Raw genomic sequence first — 20,837 nt, 5'->3', positions numbered from 1 at the left:
ACACTTCTTTACCACGCCAGCCCAAGTGGAAGACTTTCTCAAGCAGCTGAAGAGGCCGAACAGTGCAGGCGGCGGAAAATCATCGGCGAAGCGGATGGTCTCTGAGAGAGGCGGAGGACTCCCAGGCGGTGTCTGCGACCGGACCCGGAGGAGGCCCGCCCGAGACCTAATGGACACAACTATAGCAGTGGCAGCCGTCGTGACTGAGCTGAGTACTGTTGATAACTGCTGATTTAAGCGAGCGAATGACTTGTAGTGCCGGGCGCCCTCTGGCCCCTGGAGCCCGAGTGTTTCCTTTGGGGGGGAGCTTCGGTTGGCTTTGGGGGCGAGAGGTGATTGTGCGGCTACCTAGTGAAAGCCCCCAGCGGGTATTACCCTGGGACAGTTCGCTGCACATCCGAGATGGATGTTGTGGCATATGTTGGGGTCGGGGAGGGAAGGGGGTGGGCTACATCGCTGGCAAGTTGGGGCTGCTTCAGTGGGTGGGGGGGGGGAACACGAGGGACAGTTGCTGGTTACCATATGTTTACCTTCCAGAAGGATGCTAATGGACATAGCACCGGGGGAGTTGGGTTGAGTTCAAAGGTGTGCATCTCGGATTGTCAAAGAGTTCAGGTGATACAATAGGAGGTTTGGCGCTTTATCATCCAAGAATAGTGCAGGAGGACATGTATGGTGCTCGGGAATATGGCTGAGAGTTCGGCTGGCAGTCTGAATATTGTTTCATGGAATGTTCGGGGGCTGGGGGACGCGCGGAAGAGGCGACAATTGCTTGCGTACCTAGACAGGCATCACACACATATTGCCATGTTGCAGGAAACACATTTTGAGCCTCAGGGGGCTGGAAGCTTTGCGACCAAGTGGGCAGAACACAGGGTTTTCTCCTCCTATTCTTCTTATGCGCGCAGGACAGCTATCCTTATAAAAAGGCAGGTACCCTTCCATCTCATGGGTTCCGTGGGGGATGAACAGGGACGATATTGTATAGTGTGGGGGCGGATGGGCTCGATATCAGTGACCCTGGCCTGTTGTTACGGGCCAAATGTGGATGACCCGGCGTTTTTTACTGCACTATGGGCCAGGATATTTGAGACGGGCTCCCGGCACATTATTTGGGGTGGGGACTTCAACGTCACGTATAACCCGGGGTGTGATAGGTCGCACCCAGGCCCCCCATCACTACACCAAGGCGGCTGGGGTTATCAGGGACACAATCGATGCACATCAACTGCTAGAAACTTGGAGGCACGCACACACTTCACGGCGCAGGCAGCCTCATGGGCGAGGCTTGATTATTGGCTGGTATCTAGGGGGTTGGGACCAGCGATCTCGAAGGTGCAACATCTTCCCAGAACATACTCAGATCATGCCCCAGTTCTACTCACGCTGGCCTCCGCCGACCTCGGGGTACCGAGAGGTGCCTGGCGCTTGCAGGCCACTATGTTGCTTGATGAGGTCTTCCGAGAGGAATTGCTGGAGGAAATACAGGACTTTTTGCTCGCAATAAAGGCTCAGTGGACAGTGTAGAAGTTATTTGGGAGGCGTTTAAAGTAACGATGCGAGGGTACTGCATGTCCAAGGGGTTCGGGGTACTGAAGGATCTTACTAACACACTAACTAGGCAGGAGAGGGAGTTAAGTGATGGAGGAGGAGATGGCCCGTACACCCTCAGCCGCGCTTCAGGCGCGATTCAGAGACACGCTCACAGAGTATATGACTGCAGTGGAGCGGGAGACGTGTTTTCCGGGGAAATACTGGAGGGCTCGCTGCTATGGGGAGGGGGACCGACCGGGGAGGATGCTGGCAACTTCAGTTAGGAAACCTCGCTATTCAAATTATATCCTGGAGATTGAAGACTCTGAGGGCGAGGTGTACCGGGACACCGCTAAAATTCTTAACACATTCACGAAACATTATGGGCACTTGTATACCACCACCAGAAAGGATGAACTAGATCTGGAGGGATTTTTGGGGGACGTGGCGCTGGGATGGCTCCGTTTGAATTGGATGAGGTTCGGGAAGCTATTCTGGCTATGCAGTCCGGGAATGCCACTGGAACGGATGGCCTCCCTATAGAATTTTACAAGACGTATATAGATATTATGGCCCCAGTACTGAGAGAAGTTTATGAGGAATCGCTGGAGGTGGGCACCCTTCCTGCGTCTATGAGGGAAGCACTGATAGTCTCGTTGCAGAAGCCTGGGAAGCCGCCCCGGCATTGTGACTCCTATAGGCCACTATCCCTCCTTAATTGCGATGCCAAAATACTGGCCAAGTTGCTTGCTAACCGTCTGAGTTTGCTCCTTGAAAATTTGGTACTCCCGGACCAATCAGGCTTTGTGCCGGGTAGGGCAACATCCCATAACTTGCGGACCCTGTTTGCTATTCTTAATAATGTCTCGCCTGACTTGCCTCTGGCGGCCGTCTTCCTTGATGCTACTAAAGCATTCGATTCGGTGGAGTGGGATTATATTTTTGGTGTAATGCTGAGAAGGGGATTTCCCCCCCTGTTTTTGTCGTGGATTAAACTACTGTATAATGAACCAGTCGCCAAGATACTTATCAATGGACACGCGTTGCAACCGCTCACTATCACGAGAGGTACCCGACAGGGGTGTCCGCTCTCTCCACTTCTCTTTGCTATTGCAGTTGAACCATTAGCAGCGAAACTGCGGCAGCATCATAATGATAAGGCATTGAGATGCAATTTGCGGCAGATCCTAATCTCCTTATACGCAGACGACATTACATTATATATCCGAAATCCCCACGACAACTTGAACCCGAGACAGCGGGAGTTTATAGTGTTTGGGAAACTGTCGGGGATCCATATCAACTGGAGCAAATCTAGTATATTCCCATTAACGCAGGCGACGCATACATTTACGTTGGATTACCCCTTGGAATGGTGTGATGAGGAGTTGCGCTACCTGGGGATTAGAGTGACGAGAGACAAAGACGAGCTCCTGAGGCTGAATTATGGTACGGCAATAACGCGCATAGCAGACAGTGTGACCCGCTGGATCGCACTCCCCCTGTCCATGGCGGGGCGGGTCTCGCTGATTAAAATGGTGCTCCTGCTTCAGCTGCTTTACTTATTTCTGAATATCCCGTTTTACCCGAAGAGACATTTCTTTACAACACTTAGGTCGGAACTGACGCGCCTGGTCTGGGGAGGTCGGCAGCCACAGCTGCAGTGGTAGGTACTTACCAGGCCATATGCCCAAGGAGAATTTGGGGTGCCACACTTTGAACTGTACTACCTCAGTGTGCAGGCCCACTACGCTTGGTACTGGGTGACACGGTCCAGGTATATGCCGCAGGTTGCGGCCGAACATTGGCATGCACATCCGATACCGCTAGATGGAGTTTTGTTTGAGCCGGTTACACCTAGAGATAAGTCACCAAATACGGTCACTTGTACGATCGAGGCTTGGCGCCGAATTAGGCACATGTTACAGACACCCATGCAGTACGCGGCTTTGTTGCCACTCACGTACCACCCGAATATGCCTTTGTTACAGGAGGCACTGTTCCATAAGTTCAGGGTACGTATGAATATACAGAACTGGGGGGACTTGTATCACAAGGGGAAGTTTCGCTCTGCAGATCAGATGTTGCAGGGTTCGCATCAAACCCCACTTGATCTCTTTCTGTACACCAGGTTGAGACAGGGGATTCGTGCTATTACTCCGGACTTCCCGAGTGAGCCAGAGACGTGCGCTCCGCTGCAGGTAAGGTTGAAATGCAAGACGGCCACACGTTTGGTCTCTTTAGTTTATAGAACAGTGCACACTCAAAGGGGAATGACTGATCCGCTCTCTCGCACGCGATGGGACGCGGAGCTTACTGAGGAACTTTCGGATGAGCAATTGGAGTATTGCTGTTTGCAAACAGAGAGAGTGACGGCCAGCAGCAGACTCCGCATGATACATTACAAGTACCTACACAGACTATACTATACGCCGGTTAAAATGCACAGGTATCGGCTGAGAGAGACGGATTGCTGTGAACGATGTGGTGCCACTGGGGCGGACTTTCTACACCTGGTGTGGGAGTGCCCGGAGGTGAATACCTACTGGCGACGTGTCTTCGAAGCGCTGACTTGTATGGTGCATACGCGGCTCGAACCCACACCATTACTGGCGCTGCTGGGGTATATCAAGCCGATACAGGCAGCACATAGGAAATTTGTGGCGCTGGGTCTCTTGATGGCAAAGAGGAGGGTGGCATGTCGATGGGGCAGGGGTCGAGCCCCGAAGTTTAAGGAGTGGATCACTGATCTTGTCACATGCCAAGAGCAACTTGATATATACTCTGAGTTATTGCCTAGCGCTTCTAGGCCACGGAACATATGGTCCCCCTTGACCTGCTATTTGCTTGAACATCTGCAGGAGGCGTAGGTACCGGAGACAGAAGGGTTGCCACACTAGATGGTCGGAGGCTGTGCGTGGGGATGTGGAAGAGTACTGGAGCACAGGGTTGAGGGATTGTGGTGTGCTGTGGTGTCGGTCACATACCGGTGGGATAGTGAACTGATCGGTGGACTGTGAACAATATTGGGAGATTGACCTCCGTGGTTGTAAATGATGATTGCAGGGAGAATGGTGACACTGAGTACAGGGGGCGGGCTACTTGGCCCTCGATGGTTTCGCTGAACTACAGCCATGTTGAGGAAGGGCGTATTACTATGGTGACTGCACTTCTGAAGACACTATGTATGTATTGCCAAACAATGTAAGTGAATATGACACTTCTGACGATGCTATTGTATGTAACAAACTTAATAAACAAATTAAAAAAAAAAAAGCATATATTTTTTATATATAAACCATTGGCCTAGAGTTCAGTTATTGAGTGTGTGAGACCATTTGCTGACTGAGTGTGTACAACAAATGCTTTACACTGTCCTCTGATACTGCCTTACTGCTCGACCAAGCTACCACTTTAGAGAGTAAGGTTATATATAACTTTAGCCTCTGCCAAGCCTCTGGTGACTGTGGACTCTGTACACCCTGTACCTATTTGGGAACAGTATATACAGAGCCACTTTCTCACAAGATGGCCTTGGAACGTGTGCCCCCCAAGTGATTGATATAGCGGACTGCCGCCACATTGTCCATCTTCAGCAGCACGCAGGACTGCATGCAGTCCCTGGTCTAGCACTTGAACGCAAAGGAACCTGCAATCAGTTCCAGGCAGTTGATGTGTAGGGGTTGCTCCCGCCTGTAGTGAATTGACAACAATGAGCCCCCCAACCCAAGACGCTGGCATCGGACTCGATTACAAGATCCAGAAGGGACCCAAAGATGGCGCGCCCATTCCACAACTCCGTGTGGGAGAGCTACCACTGGAGCTCCTCCCTGGCCTCGTCCAAGAGAGGAACGCATTAGGAGTATGTAAGGCCGAAACGGAGGTGCGATGCCTTCAAACGCTGCAGGGCTCAGAAGTGATGAGGCCCAGGAAAAATGGTCTGAATTGAAGAGGACAACCAGCCTACCACTCTCGCAAGAGAGGTCATCTCTTTAGGTAATGTTTTCCGTACCTTGTGTCGGATTTTGGCTATCTTCCTCAACAGTAAGCTCAGCGTGGCCGTCCTAGAGTCGATCACGAACCCCAGGAAGGTGGTGGCACGCAAAGGGATTAAACTCTACTTCGCTCGGTTGATTTCGAAGCGTATGGACTGTAAGAGATGGACTGCCAGTTGGAGGTGGCTTGGTAGGACCCTTAGGCGTTCATCCATCAGGAGCATGTCGTCAAGGTAGACTATCATCTGTATACTTGATGCCCTCAGGAGTTCCATCACCTGTTTCAGAACCATGGTGAAGCACCAAGGGGCCGACTACAGGCCAAAGGGTAGAGAGGTGAACTCAGAAGTCTGGCCCCACCACTGGAATTGGAGGAAACTCTGATATGGTGGAAAAATGGGCATTGTGAGATAAGCATATTTGAGTTCCAGGCACACCATCCAGTTGTCGGTTTGGAGAAGATCGCGGAGGAGGTGTATGACATCCATCTTATAGTTGTGGTAAACAAACCACTCGTTTATCTCCCGGAGGTTGATCACCAGAAACTCCCAAATCTCTGACTGAATCGAGGACACCTCTTCCTTGAAGAAAGAGATGGGATGGGGGGGTATCGTTTGGAAGGGGGACCCGTAGAACTCAATGTGAAACCCCTGAATGGTTTGGAGCACCCAAGCCTCTGACGTGAGCGTCTGCCAGTTGTCTGCGAACAATGCTGAGCAACCCCTCCTAACTGAGTACAAGTGAAAGAAAGACTCACCGTGAGAGTTGGAGGCTGCACCTCCGTAACTTCTGGAGTCTTGCCACTGTTCACGTTGTGAAGGCTGTCCTCTTCTGGAGGAGTACTGGGAACGACCAGCCAAGCACCCCCTACCATGGCGGGCCCCCGGAGAAAACACGTGTGTTGAAAATGCGCCTAACAGTAGAATGTGCTTTGTCCAGTGAGTTAAATGTAGGTACAAATTTACTAAGTTCCTTAACGAACGGGTTGCCAAAAAGCCCTCCTTGCCCTACCTGTCCAACTTCTGAGATGACTAACTCTTCCAGCTTGGGATCGATTTGGCTAGCAGGGACCTGCACCTTTCAGTTGAAATGGCGAAGTTAACGTTACCAAGAAATATGATGGCCTGCTGGGCCCAGCTAGAGAGCACATCAGGGGAATTAGGGCCCCGGAGGCCTTGGCGTCCTCCGCCATATCAAAAATCTTCACCAACGGACCTGTGACCTCCAGGAGTTTATCCTGGTATGACAGCCAAGAGCTGTCAATACCCTTTTTAGGGTCTTTCTTATATTTGTCCTGGAACATGCCCATTTGTGCTTTAATATCGGGCGCTGTAGGCCACCTTCTGGTCCAATCCGGGTAAGAGCATTCCGCCCGAAGGCAGTTTCGTACTTCCTGGTCAACTGGCCACATACTTTGCAACCTTGTCACAGGGCATCCACACTGAGGAGCGGGGATTGCATCAAGTCCTCCGGGTCTAAGAGGTCTGACTGAGGGTCTGAAGGCACCTCACTATTAGGTGGCAGGCCAGTAGGGTGTTGGAAGGTTTCCAGGACCTGTCATGATCCCAATCACCCTCTGAAGTCGTGGGTGACTCATCTAAAGGCGGAGGAGGGGTAGACCTGGGTCCTGTCCCATTGGGTTGCAAAGGGTTGGCAGGATTGGGTAAACCTAGGGGTGGAGGGGGGTTGGCGCTCAATTTCTTTCTTCAACCTGGCAAAAGTGTCCAGGTCCACCCGTGCGTCGTGGGGGTGCTTGCCCGTATTCTCAAAGTTAGGAGTAGAGGCCGGCTCTAGAGGTTCTGGGGCCAAAGGCCCAGGATGGTCTTCTCTTGGTGTAAGGGGTGCCAGTTCCATAGTTCCATAATTCTCTTCTCTAGAGGTGCAACTGCATCTGAGGATGTGTCTACCGTGTCACAGAACTTGTCTGTAACTGGGAAATACTCCACGACTTCCTCCTCCTCATAATATTCCCCATATTTCTCCATGGGGGATGTACCGTAGGGGCAGGTAATGGGCAATGTGTGGATACACCAGGAATATCAAGCGGCGACCACCTACCATGCAAGAGGGAGATCCGGGCAATTGGGTGCACCCCCTAAATTTCACAGAGCCTGCAGACACCCTTATAGGGCTGCAGAGTAGGTGTTCGGGAGGCAACAGAAATAAACCTTGAACAATAGCAAGCAGGCCTCAGACTGTGAAGGTCTGCCTCACAGCATGTATATATGTGGGCTGGAAGCAGTCCTCCCTAGGCCCTCGATGGGGGAGACCGGCAGACAAACGTATTAACCAGACCTAAGATCTGCAGCCTCAACAGTCTGCCAATCACCAGGAGTCTGCTTTGGAATGGGCCTTACCCCGAGGGGTGTTGTGGCTCCAGGCTGACGGGGGCTAGAATTCACTCTTAACGTTGCGGGCAGAGGCGCTCAGCAAGCCGTTCAACGCATGTGTTTTCCCAGGGACCGACCTGGCTCACGGGCGCTGAGGTAAATGGAGTGTCTGGCAAGAACGCGTTGGGAGCGCGTGCCTTCTCGCAGCCGGAGGATCGCCATGCACTCAGGCCCCCTGAACCCTCCGAAGAGGGGAAAACACTTGCACACTGGAGCGGCCACGAAAGGAGTGCCGGAGCGTTGCCGCTACGGAGAGGAGGTGCTCGCAACTCGCTGCAAAGAAATACCACACCTAAAACACAAGATAAGTTTGCACAGTTGAATAATAAGGAAAACAAGGGCCGAAGTCCCACCTCAACATGCATGGCTGCAAGCAGCGAAGAAAGAGGGCAACTGACGGGACTAGACGGCTTATACTCCGCGCTGAAACCTGATTGGATGTGGACTCTTTTGTGAATTTGTTATTTCCCAGGGGTTATGGGAAATGAAGTTTGTTCTTTTAATAATGTTAAACTGATGTGACTGCTGAGCAGTAAAATGAAGAAAGATGAGCTTAATCCTCGCCTCCCGGTCCTGACGTAGAATCCTAAATTGAGCCTAGAGCTCTACTGTCATAGGGAGAGGGCAAGCATGGAAGAATTTTACTCTTTTTGTTGAATACCGCTATCTTGAGTTTCTTTATATTCCATCTTCTCAGTACAGATATTTTAGATGGGGTGTTTTGAAATGTGAAAATATAGCTGGGGAGAGCTATAAATGTAACTTTATTGCAGACCTGGGGTATCATTTAAAAGTCTGTTTTACCTCTGTGGTTTGTCAGATATCTAATTCATGAAAAGGTGTGAGAACTTTACTTTCAACGGAGTGGTACTATAAAGAAAACTCTTGCACATATCGAATTAAAATGATCAGTCTGGAAATGTATTCTTGCCTATAGGTAATGTTCGGATCGAGACTTGTGTGGACTGGGATGAGTTATTGGGATTGAAATATGGCCTGTCGGGAACTGAGATAATGACTTTGAGACTGAGATGACGAGTAATGAGTCATGAGATATGAATCTTTTAGGATTGGAGTATGGACTATCGGGGACTGGGGCAAAGATTGTTTCTGATTGGCATTGTGACTTTAGGAATTGAAGATTTCAGTATTTGAGAGCAACAACATTTGTAACAGCAATAATGGGTAGAGCATTACATAGTGCATTGGAACCTCAGCACTTTTGGTTGAGTATGTTTATTGCTGATGAGGCGCCACCAGGAGTGGTGGATAAGGCAACAGTAACTGAATGGTTTATAAGCGACATATTAGACATATCTGCATGGTTTTGTGGCCTGTAACTTAGCGTGCCATGTGTGAGATGTTTTGAGGGAGTTGACGGTGATCTCTTCCACCTTCAGCTCTGCTGTTGCTCAACCTAGAGGAGGTGTACTTTAGGAATGAGCTACAATGCAGGGAGAAAGGTAGTTGCTTATGTTAGTGTTAGAGTTTCCTTAGTAGAAGAGACAAAGTATATAATCAAGAGTGTGAAATGTGAGGAAGTGCAGAGTGGTGTGGTAACTCCAAGGATGTGGTGGTTACCGACACAGAGCTCATAAATGGTTGTTGCCATAAGGTTTTGTGAGTAGTGTGGGTGTGACGTGCAGTGAGCAGCCTTAAAAACCAAGGTGAGGAATTTCTGCAATGTCCTAATTTTTGGCAGACTTCCTTAAGGGATGGTAGGAGGGCATAGCTCTAGGAGGAAAGCTAGTTACCTTATCCAAAAGTAAGAGTGAGTGTCATCATAGTTCAAAAAGAGCACTCCTAAATAGCCACATACATTGGTTACCATGATGTTAATGAGGGGCATAACTGCCCGTAATAGTAAGTCAAACGATTGAATTCTTTGCAGAACCTTTCTTAGGTGGCGGTGAAGATCAATGACTCCAGATGCATGATGAGCTTAAGTAGCATGCAAAGGGAGGAGAGGGTTTAACTCCGGGATTGAACGGAACAGGTTGAAGTAGGACAGGATGTCTGGAGAAGTGGATAGAAATATATAGCTAATCTCAGGCTCTGAAAAATGGTTGAGAGAATCACGGATTTGAGTCTTGCTGTGACAGAAGAAATAATGGTAGCAAAAAATAATTTATTACTCTTCAATGTGTGGATGAAAGGAAGTGCTGAAGGGAAGAGGTTTGTAAAGAAAAGAGGAGGAGGAGAGCCATAAGAATGTTACGGGTTATGGTTACCCGTAGCTGTGCACAGGAAAGGGTCAGTGCTTCTTTTGTGCTGGTGATTGTAAGTGGTGGGCACTCATTTTTGCCGATCAAAGCTTTATTTTCATCATCAGACTTTGAGCTAGAGGGAGAAAAAATGGATAAAAATTGAGGATGAGAAAGGAACGTAGCGAGAGAGAGAAAGCAGAGATGGAAAAAACATTCAAGAGTTAGATAAAGTTAGGATGTTTAGTTTGGGGAAGAAAGAGGCATGGGGTGAAATGAAGACCAGGAAGCCATGAGATGCAGCAATCGCTGTATTTAGCAGCTCAAGTGGCAGGCTCCTAAAAACCTTTAGACCCCTGGATTTTCTTTTCCAAAATAAGCTCTAGCCAAGGCCAAATCACTCAAAGAAACTAAAAGAATGATTTACGTGGTATTATAAGACAATTCATTGCTGCGCAGGTTAAGGCAAGAATTTTCTCCACCAATGATGATAGGTTTTGTTGAATGTCAAAAGGAAGATGGGTACGAAGTTCCTTGGTGCCTTAAAAATCTTGGTCAGAGACCTAGTTATAGTCAATTGAGGCAGGTTGGCCTGCCAGTTGAGTAGTGGGAGGAGAGGAATTCCTCCTTTCTGAACTAGTGCCTTCACACACCCAGCAAGCGAGGTATCATGCTTCATCATATGGGCCTGCTCCTCATCGGGTCAGCGCTGCAATACCCGACGGGCACCCATAAAGGGGCTCTTTATCGGAGATCTTTTGTTCCTTGCCGTTTGGTGCCATGGGTGTGAGGGCCCTAGTGTGTTTTAGGATGTAGTAGTGAGTAGGATGATTAAAACAGGTCAGGGGTCCTATGGAACCAACTTTATTCTAGCAGGGTGCCTGCCTATTTGTCTGGGGGATCAGTGGCGATTCTTCAGGACCTTAATGTGAAACCTATCTACACCCAGTGGTACGGTGAGAACCTACCTACCACTTAGTGGATCAGCGGGAAATGTGTCCGTGAGTTCAATGGGCAACCTGCAGGGGATGTGAAAAATTTCAAAAACAAGATAGGTCTTAAATACAATTGTGAACATATACTAGTATTCTGCAGGAAATCCGCCTTAAAGCCTTCTTTCAGGATAGACCAAAACCTATTGAACAAGACACAGGAATACAAAACCCTTCTACTTTCACCCCCAATAGTAGTACGATTCCTTTGGAGGTGTTGACTTTTGAACAGGCAGTATTAAAAGACCTCAGACAAGAGGCAGGACAAATTCCCTTCCATAACCTCTCCAAAAGTGAATTGGCAGCTGCCAAGTCACTATCGGAAGATACAAGTATCACTATCAAACAGGCTAATAAGGGTGGGGCAACAGTGATTCATTTTACCACTGATTATGACCTTGAGTCCAAACGCCAAATTGACAACACAAGGTATTACGCACCCATCACTGTGATCCCCACCCCCAGACTAACAATAAAAATCTCCAGTATGGTATTTGAAGCTGAAGCCAATGCCTGGATCAGCAAAAAGGAGGCGGATTTCCTCACAACAAAAAATCAGAGAACACCGTATTTCTAAACACTGCCTAAAATTCAAAAGGGGGCCACACCAGTCCGGGGAGGCCCATAGTCTCAGGCATAGACTCTATATCAGAGCCTCTTTCAAAATTCTGCGATCACTTCCTCCAGCCACTGGTGAAATCTACTCCCTCTTACGTGCGAGATACTACAGATACTCTACGCATATTAGAAGACGCCAGAAACACAGATGAAATCAACTTATTGGTAACACTAGATGTCGAACAACTCTACACTAACATTCTCCAACAATCCACATTGACAGTCGTTGAAACAGCACTAGAAAAGGTAACATGGACATCTCCCACTCCAGTGTCATTCATAGTGGAATGCGCCACTTTGGCATGAACAGAAAACCTTTTTGAGTACAAAACCCAACTCTTTCACCAGTCTCAGGGGACTTCTATGGGGAGTACGTTTGCCCCTAGTGTGGCCTGCCTTTACATGGCAGCATTTGAAGAGAGTGTCATCTTACACCCTAGTAATCCCTATGCAGAAAATCTGAGACTGTGGAAGGGGTTTATAGACGACATACTCATTCTATGGAAAGGAGACATGACCACGTGCAATGAATTTTTTCGGTGGATAAATACCCAGAATGAATTTCTGAAATTCACCCACACTATTTCATCCACCAGCATACCTTTCTTGGACCTGAACATCAGACTCACTGACGGTCACCTAAGCACCACCATATTCAAGAAACCAACTGATCATAATAGTTTGCTTTTATACAGCAGCCACCATCCACGAGCCCTGAAAGATAATTTACCATTCAGTCAATTACTTCGCATTAGGCAAAACTGTAGTTCTACCAGTGACTACAAGATGGAGGAGGAATCCTTAGCAAAGAACTTAATCAGGAGACAGTACCCACAAATACAGGTGGCACAATCAATGACAAGAGCCAGGAACAATCCTCGAGAGGCCCCATTAGAAGTCATTCCTAAAGAGCCTACTGACATACTAACCTGCATCACCTCCTATACACCGGATTCCAACCGGATAAAGGATGTCATCAACAAGCATTGGGGTATTCTGAACACAGGGTATCTACAAATGCCCAAACCCCGATTTGCCTTCAAAAGAAAAAAAAACCTGAAAGACAAGCTAATACATACAAGACCGAAAACAATAAGAGCAAGTGAACAGAGATCACTTTGGGACCTTCCGCCAGTCCAGGGCCGCTACCCTAGTGGCTCCTGTGTGGTATGTCCCCAGACCTAACCCACAAAAGAGATAACCCTTTCGTACTCCTTTACATGGAAAATCATGAAACACACCAACTGTAATACCACTCAATGCGTGTACTTGATGATGTGCCCCTGTGATATGATGTACATAGGAATGACTATAAGGATGGTCAACGTACAACCACAAAACTATACACTCATTGCAAAGAACTCAAACACTCCCCTGACAGTCTACTGTGGATAGTCTTAGAAACCCACCCCCAGACAACACAGGGGGTCCTTTTTAGGATTGAACAAAGAAGGGTGCACTGACTTAATACTGATCAGCAGAAACTGAATGGTGAGATTCCTTGGGGTTCTCTTGCCAACAACTAACTAATGGCAGGGACTAACACCTAGGACTATGTGGGTATACCAGTCACACCGAGGGAGCATTTTCTCATGTATTGCATAAGAACCATGCCACACTACCATACGGTAACTCTTCTCTGTTCCACATGCCTAATGAAGTATGTAATCATAAACTCACTGTCTCCTTTCCATTAAAAACACTTTCACCTGTTAAAATGGGTAATTCATTAGCTCCCATGACCTGTCCAAAATAACCGCGAACCCATATCACTCTGCTACCTATTTTCGCTTTAATAATAAAACAACCTTCTTGATAGTAGGCAGTCGCACCACTCCAAGATGGCCGACGTGTAAATCCACTACACTCTGCCTTCTCATAACGCCGCAGAAAACGTTGAACCGGCATCCTATATGACTAGCTTGCTATCCACACTGAACAAAACAAACGTATTCAGTAAGCGTATCAAGTGGCTATCCTTGAAAATAATTAGCCTGGACTGAATACTAACCACCATGCATCTCTCTTGGTCAATAGCACAACACTCTAAGATGGCCGACGCTTTACCCTATCTCTCCCGGCGGTCCTTGAACGTCATGTGACACGCCCAGTACACAGCTGAAACCATTTGGCTCCCCCCGCACCTGCAGGAACACCGGCAGGTATAAGAAGAACCCGTTCTCAGAGCTAACTACCATCCCGGGTCCAGCGGTGTGGGGTAGGTCTACCACTCGGTTTCTACTTGAACCAGGTGTGTCAATGGAACACTCTCTAAGACTCCTCCGAGTATCAGCGACAGCAGAGGTAAGCGGCGGGGTCTATGTTCGTTCAAGTCTGCTAATGAGTGACTCTGTACCTACCTAGTGAGAAAAAGGTACCTTTATATCCAATCACGGCTCCGTAATTATGACCACAATTCCATAGCTCCAGGGAGACAACCCATACATGCTTGGGTCCCCTGACGACCTGTGGGAGTTGTGGCCGTTTTTTCTGGAAACCGGAACCGCGATAGGGACCATTTCTCTACAAAAGCAGGACGGGTGCTCTACCAGCCGCACCACCCCTCCATGCTCAGCACCACTGTCTGGCCTCTGTATCACAGGGCATTTTAGAGGCCTTCGAAGGAAGGTTTTATGACGAGCCTCACTGAAATGCTTACCCCTTTTTACATTTTCTAGACACATATCTCCAATGTGGCCAGAGCCCGCTGGAATTGATGAGGCACTTACTAAATAGCGATTAGGTGAGTTCTATGACTGGACTCACTGTTACAACTCAGGACACACACTCGGCCAATTCTTCACCGGTTTTAACCAGCACCATGTTTTTAACTTGTGCCACGTTTTTAACTTGAGTCACATGATTGATATGATTTACACCACTTGATATGCACATACAATGTGTATTATCAAACGGGCACTTCTGCCCACCAGAGCAGTCACCAGTGATCTTCACCTAAGTGTGACAGCAGAATACTAGTAAATGTTCACAATTGTATTTAAGATCTATCTGTTTTTTTGAAATTTTTATCTCCCCTGCAGGTTGCCCATTGAACTTGCGGGCCCATTTCCCGCTGATCCACTAAGTGGTAGGTAGGTTCTTACCGTACCACTGGGTGTAGATAAGTTTCACATTAAGGTCCCGAAGAATCGCCACTGATCCCCCAGACAAATAGGCAAAAAACATGTTGACCCACCAGGAGTAGAGCGCCCTTATCGTGACCCATTATAGTCAGATAGTCGCCTCTCCCCCCTTTTTTAATCCGACAGGGACCCGGCTAGAATAAAGTTGGCTCCATAGGACCCCTGACCTGTTTTCATCATCCTACTCACTACTACATCCAAACACACTAGGGCCCTCACACCCACGGAACCAAACGACAAGGAACAAAAGATCTCCGATAAAGAGCACCTTTATGGGTGCCCATCGTGTATTGCAGCACCGACCCGACGAGGAGCAGGCTCATATGATGAAGCATGACACCTAGCTTGCTGGGTATGTGAGGGCACTAGTTCCGAAAAGAGGAATTCCTCTCCTCTCACTACTCAACTGACAGGTCAACCTGCCTCAAGTGACTATAACTAGGTCTCTGACCAAGATTTTTAAGGCACCATGGAACTTTGTACCCTTCTTCTTTTAACAGTCTAGGGCATGTACACAGGACCTTACCAAAAGCCCATTGTTCGCTCTCTTTGCAATAATAGCCTTTGTTGAATGCCATTGAGAGGTGAGGGAGAACAAGGATAGAAGAGAGAGGTTTGTCATTGGTAGAGGCAATGAAGTTTAATATATGTATAAAAGCAATTTTCAGAAGAGGAACTCACATAAAGATATGATAGAAGAGAAATGAGCAGATCGTAAGTATAGAGCTACTGAAGAAGTCAATTGGACTCAGTTTGTTGAAATACCATACTTTGGTTGTGAAAGAGAATCTGAAGGCAAAGTGATAAAAGCCTATAGTGGTGCCTTTGAGAGTAGTGGTGTGACTACTGCAGACAAACATTGGGTGGAGAGGCACAATAGGTAGTGAGGCTCAATAGGACTTTGCAAAAGAAGGCCAGCGACTTCATGGTTTATGCAAAGAAGGTAGCACATATCAGCTAACTTCAATTTGGGTGTGAGCTCCTTGGAAGTTGTAGGAGAAAAATGAAGTTGGTCAGAATTTAGAGGAGGATGTGGAAGTGTCCACAAGTGTGAGTGTAGAGTGGTGAGAGTGTTAGCTTATTCCTTATATGTATGATTTCGGAGAAGTCGTAGGAAGCAAAACCAGTGGTGGATAGGCTCAGTTACGTGGAGGTGGTGTGGAGTTGGGAGTTGATTGTGCGCCAGAACTTATGCAGATTGGTGGTGGTGAACAGTAGTAGGACTTGGAAGTAAAATCATTTTGTTAAACAAAATACAACTCCTGCTCCACTCCCACCTACACACAGAAACTCCTGATCAAATTATTTAAAGAGTAATAGCCGATTTTTGTTATGAGTGTTCATGAAATATCTTCCCAAGAAAAGCCCAATAAATTGTATTTAAAACTCTCAACTAATAGCCTGCTTTCCCACTTTAACATACTGTTCTATATTGCATCTCTCTTTGGTGATGGACACTTACACCAAAATTGAAAGTTTTAGTTTTTTTCAAAAACAAACTCCCTGAGCAGTTTGTTAGAAAAATGTAGAACGAATGGCCCCCACACTATAGGAGTTTGTGGAGGTAATTATTTTATTTTTACTGTCCCTCACCAGCAGGTTTACTTGCCGATGATGGACAGCAAAAAAAAAATCCATCTGACTGCCCACTGTAAATTGGACAGACAGTTGGATGAGTTACCTCCAACATCCTGTACTCTACTGGGCCATCAGAGGAGTATGTCAGCAATGGAGCCAGAGTAGGCCCTATATCATCGACATACTGTTGGTCAGCCTAGCCTTAAAACAGCCGGGTTCACCAAGAGTTTGGCTGAGAGGGTACTCCATTACAAAGGTGATCGAATACCCTCTCTACTAAACTCTAAATCTAACCCTAAGATAACTGCATAACTGCTCCAGTCACATTCATTGCACTGACCCATCATATTGGTGTGAATACCTGAGCCCTTAAACCTTTCCCTCAGCATGTTGACATTTCTATAGAAATTCAACTGTGAGCATACCGCCGACACATTGCAGCACATCTGTTTCAGAAATTGATATATGAACCATAACATGAGGTGAATGAAACATGAAAAACCCGAGGAATTTGTGTAGAAAACAGTTGAAAAGGCAGGTCAGTCTTTTGTGTGATTATTCTCATAGTGCTGGGAGAGAGTGATGGTCTAAATACTGACAAGTTTCCTGTCATTTCTCTCTTTAAAAAGGGAAAGTGAAAATGGCAATAAGGCAGATAAGCAAGTATGATTTTTTTGTTGTTGTAATATATACATATTTTATAAGGAAGTGTTTTTAATGACATAAATGGAAAGCATGTGCTGCCTATACAAGGTCACATTTGCTTTATATTATCTTCTCTGTTTCATGTCTACCTGAATCCTTCACGTGGGTAGAACTATACAGTGTTTATGAATTCATTGAGAAATCCCATGAAAGAAAACTTGTATTACCAATAATTTTTGTTTTTTTATGTGAAAGAATTTTAGATGCTACTGATGTCTAAGGCTTCACCACATTAGCCGATTGGATAGTTCAGTAGGTTAATGCACCTTTGGTAGACAGCTTTGAAACCTCCAGATCCTATGTTGAATCAAAGGTGGATTCACTTAGTCTTTCTTCTTTGTGAGGTTGTGAGGTTGATAAAAGAGTACCAAATGTCATTGAGTAAGTTCAATCCTTTTGAAAAACCTTGACCCTCCACAGGCATTCTTTGTGCTCCCTACAAGTGAAGCTATAATGTAATATTTGTCGCTCATCCTGACCTCTTTTTCCAGGTGATGGAGGCCTTTGAACAGGCAGAGCGGAAGTTGAAACCGAAGCCGGAACTCATGTTCTCAGATGTGTACGCCACAATGCCTTCTCACATCCAGAAGCAGCAGGAGTCTCTCTTTCGGCATCTTAAGATCTATGGCGAGCACTACCCTCTGGACCTTTACGAAAAATAAGCTTTCATCCTGCTTCCTACTCCATCTCCCTGGAGTATAAATTGTCTTTAGTCTAGACTTTCTGTAACTCTTAACCTTTTCAGAGGTCAGCTGATGCAGTCTGCACATTTTGGGACTTAAGGAGCAATATATTCACCATATTGAGTTTGGAGGGTGCATTCCATTCTGGTCTCATGCATATGGAACACATATGATGAGTAAGGGAGTGGATGGAAGACATTCATGTACTTCAACAATCAGTGGTGGAAAATGGGTGTATGGGGGTTAGACAATTGAACCATCTCCTCTATGGGGCAGACTATTAATCTAATATACTTCTTTAAGTTCATTTGACTTTTTCATAAGACACCGGCTCGAAACACACTTTACGTTCATTGTTCTCATGGAAAGTGAATACAAACCTGCCACAAGAGGCAGAATTGCCACCAGTGCTATGAGCTGTCTGATGGAGGGGGAGAGGATTCCACTGAATATTCAACAGTGTTCATCTCCAGTCCAGAAGTTCCAGTGAGAAGCATTGTCGCAGTATGCAGAGAATGTAGTAGATGTTCACGCCTTTGGTTTAAAGGCCATGCACACTGGTATTTGCACATTGTGGATTTTCTGCTAATGTGAACTAAGTAACTCCTACATAACTTTAGCTGAGCACATTTCATTAGGAGTGTGCAAGGAGGAATAGCTCTGTTGCTGAAGCACAATCTTTTGCCATCTGTATGATACCAGGGACAGCAGTGATAGTGGTAGATGACTGACCTCAGCAATAGTATGTTATGTGACATCTCATAGCTGGTAAAACATACAAGATAGCTCTACTGTCTAAAGTGTGGAAGCTTCTTTTTTGCATAGAAAATGTGTAGAAGCTAGTGTCTTAACTTCTCCCAGGTGATGTGTAGAAAATGCCTGAAGGCCTGTAGATCAGAGTATCTAACAGCTCAAGAATAAATGTGGACATTGAATGGATTTGGACACTGGTTCCTGTTGAAAGGAACCACACACACATCAAAGAAGGGTTTGACACTGCAACAGCTTTTCCGTTTTTAGCTTGACCCTGGCTTGTAAAGAGATGTCCCAATCATGACCTAACACTGCTGCCTCCACATAAAATACAAAGTGTCATCGGAGGGACATAATGCTGATCTTTACTGCTCCACATCACAATTAACAGTATTGGTGGAAGCTGCCTTCCAGAAAGTGAGCGCTATGCTTGAGGGTTGCATTACTAGGGCTAGAAAGGGTTACCTGGTTTATTTTACCCCCCAGTAGGTTTAAGCCATTCCATGAAAAAAAAGGTCATTTCTGTGAAGCTAGATTTGAATTGCCTATTGGCGAGCGAGCTGCTTCTCAGTAGCTTTGTCATTAAGTACCGAGAGACATCCAGATAACCATTTGAGTTGTTATATGTTATGGTTACACCTTTTGCAGGCTCTGCCAGAACTGTCACCCAACCAGTCGGAAATTGCCGTGGACTAAGGTCATGTCAAGTTATGGTAGATGTTAAATTTTTAAGGAAGATATTCTGTTTTTCTTATAGTTGTTAATCTAATATGACTCTCTGCTACAGGAAAAGTAGAATGGGTCTCCGTATGAGTTAACATTTATGCATTAGGTTACTAGATTTACCAGCAACCCTTATCGAAGAGTGCTCTGACCATCAAGGAGGTTGTCTCTTGTCAGTTTTTTCATAAGGCTGTTACATATTTATTACACAAGTAATCTTGACTCGCTCATTATAATTTCTGGTTTTACTGTGGCCTATGCTGTGGGAGCTTACAGGGTTCATGGCAATTTAAAGTAAACAGTGCTTTGCATTGAGACCAAAAGAATGGAACGCCCCCATCTTGCGAAATGTGAGCAGGAAAATGCCCCTGAAACCTTTATTTCCTTTTGGTGTGGTGGTGCAATAAATGTTCTTTGTTATGGCTTGGGGGCCATGATTTTCAGCTTTCCCATGTCTCTCCTTGGTAGATGATTAAACTTGAGGCCAGGGTTGCATTATACTATGCCACCAAATGAGCTGAGTACCACATAGGCTCCAACCACATGGGCTCAGTAACTTATATATTGCTGTGATTAGCCTTTTTTCATCAGGCGTTTGGGTATTTATTTATGGGTTTATTTGATTTGCACCATACGATAATCTGTGTTTTGATTTAGGAATCTAGTACAGCAAAGATGCTTGCCAACTGTACATTTGGTACTTCATGGCAGGGTGGAACAGTTTGTCCAATGAACAAAGCAAACTCTGCAAGCTTTGCTCCCTGTCTCTGGGGTTGGCTGTACCAAACACGTTGAGCCTTTGAAGCACATAACAGAAGCATTTCTTATCCAAGGATCACTGAAGCTTGTGTACCTGTACTATTCATCAGTGTCTACGTCCAGATGTCCTCACTGTCATTATGCTGAGCAGTGGCCAGATATGTTTTATCATGGGTATTTGAGCTATATGGGATCTGTACCGAAATAGGTTACATTCCTGAGAACAGTAATCTGGTTGTGAGACACCAATAAAAGCTACTTGATTTGCGTATGTTTCAACCTTTTATTCTGCCAGTACAAATTTTTGTTCTTCCTTTTCCATGTGTTTAAATTGCCTGAGGTTTCTTCAAACCTCTTTTCTTGATGACCCTATTTTCATACAGTAGTTAAAAGACTTCAGCAGACTTGCACGTTACCACAATATACTAATGATATGTGCATTTATTGCAGCAGTTTGGTGCACTTTCTGTGGTGCCCTAATACTTTCAGAATATGGACGCCCTTCCAGCTCTGAGGTACGCACTAACTGGAGTTAAAGTCTTGTGTTGACACTGTATTTAGGTGTGCCCTCTTGAACATAATGGCTTTGATTTAGATGCCATATAGATGCCCACTATTTTGTCCCACACTAAAGACCATGATAGTGAGGTCAATAATCTCCTTTTTTATAAAAATTCTTATGATGCTCCCTACATTAATTTACAAAATGTTTGTAGGCTGGACACCTCTCCCAAACTCAACTTTTCTGCCCTGTGGTCCTA

General features: G+C 46.3%; 1 protein-coding gene across 1 annotated transcript in view; it reads left to right on the top strand.

The window, feature by feature from the left end:
* Positions 1–20,343, top strand: part of BCKDHA (branched chain keto acid dehydrogenase E1 subunit alpha) — a 205,588-nt gene extending 185,245 nt beyond the window's left edge. Inside the window, exon 10 of the mRNA XM_085625275.1 lies at positions 17,650–20,343. Within this exon, the coding sequence (XP_085481401.1) occupies positions 17,650–17,820 (171 nt within the window). The 3' untranslated portion in view covers positions 17,821–20,343. The remainder of the gene's footprint in view (positions 1–17,649) is intronic.
* The last annotated feature ends 494 nt before the right edge of the window (positions 20,344–20,837 follow it).

Source organism: Triturus cristatus, chromosome 9, assembly GCF_964204655.1.
Source record: "Triturus cristatus chromosome 9, aTriCri1.1, whole genome shotgun sequence".
NCBI classification, from domain to species: domain Eukaryota; kingdom Metazoa; phylum Chordata; class Amphibia; order Caudata; family Salamandridae; genus Triturus; species Triturus cristatus.
This window is presented reverse-complemented; position numbering and strand designations above follow the sequence as displayed.